At 45.7% G+C, this 10000-nt stretch overlaps 1 protein-coding gene across 5 annotated transcripts in view; it reads left to right on the top strand.

Moving 5' to 3' along the window:
- LOC143041470 (rho guanine nucleotide exchange factor 3-like) overlaps nucleotides 1-10000 on the top strand; it is a 497332-nt gene that overhangs the window by 423797 nt on the left and 63535 nt on the right. Inside the window, exon 1 of one of the 5 annotated variants that reach the window (XM_076213377.1) lies at nucleotides 1-324. This exon is cut by the window's left edge and continues 283 nt beyond it. The exons of the other annotated variants lie outside the window; for them this stretch is intronic. Coding sequence (XP_076069492.1) covers nucleotides 172-324 — 153 coding nt within the window. The 5' untranslated portion in view covers nucleotides 1-171. The remainder of the gene's footprint in view (nucleotides 325-10000) is intronic. 5 annotated transcript variants of the gene reach the window in all.

The following is a 10000-nucleotide window of genomic DNA, read 5'->3' as shown; positions in this document are numbered from 1 at the left end:
CGGGACGGATGACAACAACGTTTTGATTCTTGCGGGCGTGTCTCTCTCTCTGGCCGAAAGAGTGATGGAAGCCGAACTCTGTGGAGGAAGAAGAGTGACTTCGGACGACGGTAGGAAGCGGACGCTTGGGGCCGCCTCTCGAAGAGAGCAGACCATGCAGGTCGGCATGTGATGGAGGGCAAGAAGCGCCAGGACAGGCGACAAAAGGCGACGACGACGACGACGACGGAGACCAAGACGAAGACGAAGACGACGGCGACAACGACGTCGACGACACCTGCTGAGACGTCTGCGACGACAGGACAGCAACGGGTCCCCAGTCGGGTGGGTGATTACGAGTTAGTAGCCGTCATAAGATATGTGCCCAAGTATACATACACGTGCGCGCGCACACACACACACACACACACACACACACACACACACACACACACACACACACACACACACACACACACACACACACACACACACACACACACGCACACACACACACACACACACACACACACACACACACACACACACACACACACACACACACACACACACACACACACACACACACACACACACAGAAAGAGAGACCTCAACATGTACTGTAGACCCGTGACGAGTATTGACGTAGAGGGTCCCTCACGTGATGTCATTATTTACTGACAACATTTACATTATGGGGAGCCATGACCCCTTCCGCATTTTCAATATCAACCAAGAATTCCCATGAGATCTTTCTAGGTTATCCAGTATGTACTAACCTGAACAAATGGCTTTTCCTCCAGCTAATGAATATTTATGGTCTTTGGACCCCGTGAATCCCCTCAGAACGGTTGAATATTGTATGAATCTCCCCCCCCCCACCGGCAGGCACCAAATAATCGTTAGATCACATAAAGAATCATCACCCAAGACTTCGACAGGGTGACAATTCTTTATGTGGGCTCTCCTAGGGTGATAATTCTTTATGTGGACCATCCTGGATTTACGATTCTGCGGTTGTATTAGTTGATGACAATAAGCATAGCCCTCATTCAACCTAACTTAATCTTTATTCCACTGTTGATATTCAGCGTACTGGGGTGACAATTTTTCAGGTGGGATCTCGTGGGGTGACAATTCTTCATGTGGGCGTTCTGGGGTGACAATTCTTCATGTGGGCGTTCTGGGGTGACAATTCTTCAGGTGGGATCTCATGGGGTGACGATTCTTCATGTGGGCGCTCTGGTCGTTTTCATCTGAAGCGAGGGTCGTAGGAAGACACAAAGTTCTGGAAACGCTATTTGGGTCACCGTTTCACTCCACATGCAACTGAATGAAATCGTCGGGCGTTAAGATAGATCAATACGTGTTGGCGTGCGTTGAAGGTGATTGATTATTAGGTGTGCTCGTGATGACGTGACCCGAGGGGAGAGAGAGGGAGAGCATTACGCTCAGCTGGCCGGGGGGGACATCAAAAGTTGTAAATACCCGTCTATTTATGGTCGCCGGCGGCGCCAGCGGATTGACGTAGGTTGCACAACAGGTTGGCGCCACAATCACGGGCGCAGTTTCCAAGATTGCTGTTTCCGAGAATTGCGTATGTCGTAAAGCAGTGTTCAATGTTTATACAAGACACACATACACACACACACACACACACACACACACACACACACACACACACACACACACACACACACACACACACACACACAACTTGCTTGCTTGTTTATGGCGATCCGTCAGTGATCGACGATGACAGTGCTCCGGTGAAGTGTGATGGCGTGAGTGAGACTGGGTGGTGATGTTGAGGTCTTTGGTGCTGATGACCCCACACGCACGCACGCACGCACGCAGACGAAGAGAGTATGAAGTGAGTCGTACTGATGTTTTTATCATTCCTCCACTTGTCTCCTCTTCCTCCTCCTCTTCCTCCTCCTCGTCCTCCTCCCCCCTCCTCTTCCTCACTCACCCACACACCTCTTTCGCACTCTTCGTCCTACTTGCCCTCCTTGTCCTCCTTCTCCTCCCCACCTTCATCCTCCACAACTGGATTAAAGATTGGCTCTCAGAGCGAAAACAGAGGGTCGTAATAAACGGGGCATCATCTAGCTGGCTCGACGTTAAAAGTGGCGTACCGCAAGGATCAGTTTTAGGACCCGTCTTGTTCTTAATATATATAAATGATCTAGATGACGGCCTCCTCAGCAAAGTATCAAAATTTGCTGATGACACAAAAATTGCCGGTAAAGTGACAACCACCAAAGAGAAAGAAACTCTACAATCCGATCTAGATAAATTATCAAAATGGGCTAGCAAGTGGCAAATGAAATTTAACGTTAACAAATGTAAAGTCATGCACATTGGAGGAAATAATGATCACATCCAATACCAAATGAATGGCGAAACATTGGATTCAGTAACTAAAGAAAAAGATCTAGGAGTTTTAATATCAAATGACTTGAAGCCAAGTCAACATTGCTCAGAAGTTGTTAAAACAGCAAACAAATTAGTTGGCTTCATCGGAAGAGTCTTCGAAAATAAATCAGAAAAAATATTGCTAAACCTCTATAATTCCTTGGTCCGTCCCCATCTCGAATACTGTGTACAATTTTGGTCCCCATACTACCAGAAAGATATTAACAAACTAGAAAGAGTACAACGGAGAGTGACCAAAATGATACCAAGGCTGAGAAATCTGCCGTATGAAGAAAGACTAAAAAATCTAAACTTATTCTCCCTCTCAAAAAGAAGAATGCGAGGAGATTTGATTGAGGTTTTTAAAATGTTCAAAGGCTTTGACAACATTAATGCCAAAGATTACTTCTCATTAGACCAATCAAATACAAGAAGACGCCACGATTTCAAAGTAATTGGCAAAAGATTCCCTACGAACGAGAGTAAGCACTTCTTCTTTAACCGGGTTGTTAACGTGTGGAACTCGTTACCTTCCACTGTCGTTGAAAGTAACACGATAACAACATTTAAAAATCGCTTAGATAAATACTTGGAATCTAATCCACAAATGAAATATTATCCTTTGCAATAAAAGATATGACAACCAGACATTTAATCGCAATTGGACTAATTGGATAGGATAGTTATAGCAGTAGTATTAGTTCATCTTCTACCGCCTAGTTACCCTGTTTCATTAATTGTAGTGTAGTTTAGTTAACACAAACAGCCTCGTTAGGGCCAGTAGGCCTGCTGTTGTTTGTTCTTCCTTTGTGTTCCTTTGTGTTCCTCCTTCCTCCTTATCCTACTCCCATTCTTGCCCCCTCCTCATTCTCCTCCCATCCCCTCCTTTCTCCTCCCTTCCCCTCCTTTCTCCTCCCTTCCTCTTCCTTCCCCCTTCTCTTCTCTTCCTTCCCTTCCTCTTCCTTCCCCCTTCTCTTCTCTTCCTTCCCTTCCCCCGCCTTCCCCCTCCTCTCTCCTCTTCTTCTATTGTTCCATATGTATGCCTGCCCGGTTCTTCCCTACCTTCCCTTTCCTTCCCTTCCCCTCCCTTCCCTTTCCTTCCCTTCCCTTCTCCTCCTCCCTCACCATCCTCCTCCTCCCTCACCATCCTCCTCCTCCTCCCCCCTCACTATCCTCCTCCCTCCCATTCCTTCTCCTCCTCCCTCCTCTTCCTTCTCCTCCTCCCTCCTCTTCCTCCTCCTCCTCCCTCCTCTTCCTCCTCCTCCTCCCTCCTCTTCCTCCTCCTCCTCCCTCCTCTTCCTCGTCCTACCCCCTCCTCTTCCTCGTCCTACCCCCATCCTTGTCCTCCTCCTTCTCCTTCTCTTCCCTCTTCATTCTCCTTCATCCTCCCGTTCCCTCCTCTTCCTCCTCCTCCCTTCTCCTCCTCCTCTTCCTCCTCTTGCTCCTCCTACCCCCATCCTTGTCCCCTTCCTTCCTCTTCTCCCTCTCCCTCCTCTTCCTTCCTCTTCCTTCCTCTTCTCCCTCTCCCTCCTCTTCCTTCCTCCTCCTTCCTCCATATCCCCTCCCCCTGCCCCTTTTCCTTTCCCCCCGCCGGTGTTTCCTTCTCCCCTTCCCCTCCGCATCCTTCCTCCTCTCTTCTCCTCTTTTCCCTCCTCTTCTCCTCCACATCCCCTTTCTCCAAATCCTCCTCCCCCTCCTGTTCTTCCCTTCATTTTCCTGCTCCCCCCTTCCCCCTCCTGCTCTACCCCTCTTCCCCCTCTCCCACTCTTTCACGCATTCTCTTCTCCCTCTTTCTCCCCTTCTCTCCCCCTCTTTTTCCCCTCTTTTTCCTCATCTCTTTCCCCTTCTCTTCCTCGTCTTCCACCTCCCTTTCTCCCTTTTCATCTCCCTCCCCCTTTCCCTCCCTTTACTCCACTTCCCCCTCCTCTTCTTCTTCCTCCTTCCACTATTCTCCTTCCTCCTCCTTTTCCCCTCTTCCTTTTCTCCTCCTCCCCCTTATACTCCTATTTCTCTTCCTCTTCATATCCCTCATCCTCATCTTCATCCTCATCTTCTTCTCTTCCCCTTCCTTCTCCTCCTCCTCCTCGTCCTCCTTCTCCCTCGTCCTATCGTCCACTTACCCCATGTCCACCTCTTCCCACTTCTCTTCCCCCCTCTATCTCCCTTGCTTCTCCTCCCCTATTTTTCTCCCCAAGTCTTCCCCTTACTCTCCCTTTCTCTCCTCGTCATTTCCACCCTCCTCCATTTCGACCGTCTCCTTTTTCCTCCCCCCCCCCTCCTCCACGTCCTTTTCGTTCTCGTAGACCTCCTCCTTATTTTCCTCCTCCTCTTCTTCCTCCCCAATCCCTACTCCTCTCCCTCCCTCCCCCCTTCTCTTCCCTGTTTGTGGATCCCATCACGAATTCTACACTCAATTAAGAATTACATTGGAAATCAATGGAGGCATTCATACACTAACGGCAAGTCTTCCCATGACTATGCGGTACCGCCGCGGTTTCCGCGCGGTTCAAATCGCCAGTGTGAACAGGGCCATAGTCACAACCCACATGGATAACTGCTCAGGTCAAATGGTCGTTATATGTAGTGAGATAAGGCCACTACATTTCTGCAGCAATCTGCACGACTGAGCAGCCCTTTTTAGGGTCCACTCCACATCCCCTTTCTCCTTCACCTTAACCCAACCTGCTTGCGGCGCCGCCTCCATCAAAGGCACCCATATGTTGCATCAATGATTATAACCAAGCAACGCAAAGATATTAATAATAATAATAATAATAATAATAATAATGAATAAATAGATAAGTAATCAATAAAATAAACAAATGAATAAATGAATAGAAGATCCCACAGTCACAAGAACAGGACTCCTACGCAGACTGTAAACGCCCTTGACTGATTGGACGAGACCAAGACGTGAATTACGAGATGAGAACGAATGATGAACGAAGGCTGCCCGTCATCGTCCACGCAGAGAGAAACGCTGGTGAACCACAGTCCATAATAATCCTCCTTCCACCTGTGCTCCTGCTTCTCCTCTTCCTCCTCTTCCTCTCCCCTCCCCTCCTCTTCCTCCTCCTCCTCCTCCTCTCCTTCTCCTCTCTCTCCTTCCCCACCTCCTCCTCCCCTTCATCCTTCTCCCTTTTTCTTCCTCACCCTACTCTTCCTTGCCGTCCTCCTCCTCCTCCTCGCCCTTCACCTGTTCCTCCTTCTCCCTTCCTTCCTCCTCCCTCTGTTCCTCCTCTTACTCCTTATGCCCTTTTTCTTCCTCTTCCTCTTTTTCTTCCTCCTCTTGCTCTTTTTCCTCTTTGTTCTTATTCTTCTTCCTCTTCTTGCTCTTTTTTCCTCCTCTTGTTCTCTTTTTTCCTTCTTGATTTTCTCTTCCTCTTGTTCTTTTCCTTCTTCCTCCTCTTGCTCTTTTTCCTCCTTGTTCTTGTTCTTCTTCCTCCTCTTGCTCTTTTTCCTCCTCTTGTTCTCTTTCTTCCTTCTCTTACTTTTCTCTTCCTCTTCCTCTTGTTCTTTTCCTTCTTTCCGCTCTTGCTCTTTTTCTTTCTCCTTTTGCTCTTTTTCGTCCTCCTCCTCTTGCTCTTTTTCCTCCACCTCCTCTTGCTCTTTTTCCTCCACCTCCTCCTATTCGTCCTCATCGTCTTTCTCATTCTCCTTTATACTTCTCCTTCAGTCATTCCGCCTTCTTTCCTCGAGTTGTTCTTAATTGTTATTTCGTCCGTCTTTTCCTTATGGATTTCCTCGCACAGAGAGATTTCAGTTTCGTCATACAACATCCAGAACTCTTCATGATTGCTTATAATTGTTCAGGTTATTGTAGTAAAGATGTCTCGAGAGGAACAGCACAGTTGATTTTAAGTTCTGGAGACGTATTTCCGAAGATATACGTTGTTGTCATTGTTTTGTGGTACACATTAACTACGTTTAACTATAAAAGCATTATTAACTATATTATGATATTATTATTATATCGTATATTATCATATATATATATAATATATATATATATATATATATATATATATATATATATATATATATATATATATATAATATAAAAATATCACTAAAATTAGCCTCCAGTTTAGGCTAGGACAGGTAAGGTTAGGCTAGGTTAGGCACGGTAAGGTTAGGCTAGGTAAGGTAAAGTAAGGTTAGGTAATGTGAAATTCGGTAAGGTCAGATTAGGCTAGGATACGTTGGGTAAGGTTAGGTTAGGCACGGTAAGGTTAGGCTAGGTAAGGTAAAGTAAAGTTAGGTAATGTGAAATTCGGTAAGGTTAGGTTAGGCTAGGATAGGTTAGGTAAGGTTAGGCTAGAACATAAGAACATAAGAATAAAGGAGACTGCAAAAGACCATAAGGCCTACACTAGGCAGCTCCGTATCCATCACCACCTGTCATCCCCATCCATAAAGTTGTCTAATCGTTTTTTAAAACAACTGATAGTTTCAGCGCTTACTACATGATTACTAAGTTTATTCCATTCATCGACCACCCTATTAGTAAACCAAATCTTGCCTATTTTCTTCTTAAATCTAAATTTGTCCAGTTTATACCCATTACTGCGAGTCCTGCCCTTTTGTTTTATTATGATGACCTTGTTTGCATCACCCTTGTTATGGCCTTTGATCCACTTGAACACTTCTATTAGATCACCCCGCACTCTGCGTCTTTCCAGAGAGTGTAAGTTTAGGTGCCTAAGCCTCTCTTCGTAAGGCAAATTTCCGAGTCCTTGTATAATTTTGGTCATTCTTCTCTGTACTGATTCTAGTGAATTTATGTCCATTCTGTAGGACGGAGACCAAAACTGTACCGCATAGTCAAGGATGGGTCTAACTATCGCTAGATAGAGTTTAATAATTACCTCTGCACTTCTATTCGTTACCGTCCTAGCAGTGAAGCCTAATAGCTGTTAGCTTTATTTCTGGCACTAATGCACTGCTGCCTGGTTTTAAGGTCCGGACTCACCAGAACTCCCAAGTCCCTCTCGCACTCAGATTTTTCGAAAAACGTATTATCTAAGTTGTATCTATTTTCGGGGTTGTGTAGCCCTGCGTTTAACACGCTACACTTAGAGATTTTGAAGTTCATTTGCCATTTCACCGACCATGTTAACAGTTTATTAAGATCATCCTGCAGAATCAGGGCGTCGTCTCCTGACCTAATTAGGCGTCCTATTTTAGTGTCGTCCGCAAACTTACTAACATCACTATTTAACCCATCGTCTAAGTCGTGTATATACATAATGAACAACAAGGAACCCTAGGATAGGTTAGGTAAGGTTAGGTTAGGCTAGCTAAGGTGAAATTAGGTTAGGCTAAGTAAGGTTAGATAATATTAAGTTCGGTAAAATTAGGTAAATGTTAAGTTCGGTAAAGTTGGGTTAGGCTAAGTGAGGGTAGATAATGTTAAGTTCGGTAAAGTTAGGTTAGGTTAGGCCCCTGCAACCCCTCGACTGAAGACGCCTTCTACCGACTGTGCTCTAGCAAGATGACAGCAGACGATATTATCCAGTCGATGGGGGTCGACTGTATCCTAGCTCCTCCTAAAATGTATTATAAAATGAGATTTATTATTAATAACCACACCTAACCACTGTGTGTGGAGATTGCGACAGCAGTCAGACGATCGCCTTCACCACACACGCTGGTGGTTAGGTGTGATTATTAGTAATAAAACCTATTTTATAATACAATTTACGAGGAGCAAGGACACAATACTGAGACAAAATGGTGCCTCGGCCGATCGAAATTTCTATTTTACCCAAAGTCTCTACTCGACTCCCATCCCTTCCCTTCTCCTTTACACCTGAAACCACGTAGCGTTGATTAGACTTGTATCAACACATTATATGGGAGATTTGGACGCCGAAGTCTGACAATGCGTGTGGCCGCTAGCAAGGCGTCTAGACAGCACACACTTCCTAATGATTTATAAACGATTTTTTCTCACGTGATGAACATTATCATCATCATCATTTTGTTTGACAGAACTCCCGCCTCGTCTTGAGAATGGTGAGGTATTTCGGGTCTCCCTTGTCCTCGAGGGAATTTGTTTTCGTAAACGCGTCTGGTCAAACCACTGAAGAATAAGATTTGTTATACCTTCGTGTGGGGCAGTGCTTCTCAACGTGGGGCGTACGCCCCACAGGTGGGCAATTCGGTTTTTCAGGTGGGGGCAATATGATTTTTGAGGACAGTTGAGGGCAACTGAGGATTTTTTTTTTTTTTTTTTTTTTTTTTTTCCTCCATTGATGCCTTGTTCTGTTCAAGTGGTTTTTAAACTAAGGTTTTATGCTTTTTCAGCTGAAGGGGAGTTCATTTTTCAAATTATAAGAATTGTATATCACCATATGGCTGGGGGACCTCGGGATTTTAAAGGTGATTAGGTGGGGCATAATGGCCAAAAAAAGGATGAGAGCCACTGGTGTAAGATGTCGCCTATATTTATATTATGGCTCCCATTAGGTTGTAAAAGTCAGCTTTGTGTGTGTGTGTGTGTGTGTGTGATACTTTCGAAAGCGCAGGTATTAAGGCATTTATTAGCTGTTGGCACTCAGCTAGTGCCAGGCCGATTAATTGGCACCGTTTGTTATTGAAGTGACTAAAAAGATATATATTCACACTCGTTGAGACATTTGTGTGTGTGTGTGTGTGTGTGTGTGTGTGTGTGTGTGTGTGTGTGTGTGTGTAGTTATTAGTGATGTGATATATTATGCACATGCCGTAGGCCTCTCAACATTCGATGTAAGCTGGGTCACAGCTTGTGGGGAGTCCAGGTTATTTTGTTTTGGTCCATGTAGTTGCGAATGACAAACTTAAATAGACGAGGCATGTGTACGCGCGCGCGTGTGTGTGTGTGTGTATGTGTATGTGTGCGAGTGCGCGTGGGTGACATTTGTTCACTCACAAGGGACCAATACAGCACGAAATGTAAACATTCATTCAGGCCCACGATATTAGGTGGGGGGAAAATTCAAAGTGGAGATAGTCCAACTCTTTTGTTCGATTGTTTATTGCGAGTCGGATATCCTGATGGCGGCCAATAAACCCTGCATGGAAAAGTGTTTTGGTTGAGAATGATGTGTAGCATTTTCTCTTGGCCTGGAACGCTCGAGTTTCGTTGTGGAGCATCTGGAGGGCAAGTGTGTCAGCATGAGGACGAGCCCCCTCGTGCTGGACGGCAGAGGGGACACAGTATACATTGGAAAGATTAAACCTCTCTCGATTAATCTTTCCACTGCTACTGACAAGCTGTGCATCTCTTCTGGTTACCGCGAAGAGACTCTCTCTCTCTCTCTCTCTCTCTCTCTCTCTCTCTCTCTCTCTCTCTCTCTCTCTCTCTCTTCCTCTTCCTCTTCCTCTTCCTCTTTCTCTCTCCGGTGTTCCTATGCCGCCTAGTGAGGCAACGAACCCCATCAAGTGGAGGAATGACAACAAAAATATCAGTACGACTCGCTTCATACTCTCTTCGTGTGTGTGATGGGGAGGTGGGCATCAGCACCAAAGACCTCAGCATCACCACCCAGCCTCATTCACACCATCACACTTCACCAGAGCACTGTCGTCGTTGATCACCGACGGAGTGCAATAAGCAAGC

Source organism: Oratosquilla oratoria, chromosome 31 (assembly GCF_046742065.1).
Source record: "Oratosquilla oratoria isolate Oo_2021 chromosome 31, ASM4674206v1, whole genome shotgun sequence".
Lineage (NCBI taxonomy): Eukaryota > Metazoa > Arthropoda > Malacostraca > Stomatopoda > Squillidae > Oratosquilla > Oratosquilla oratoria.
This window is presented reverse-complemented; position numbering and strand designations above follow the sequence as displayed.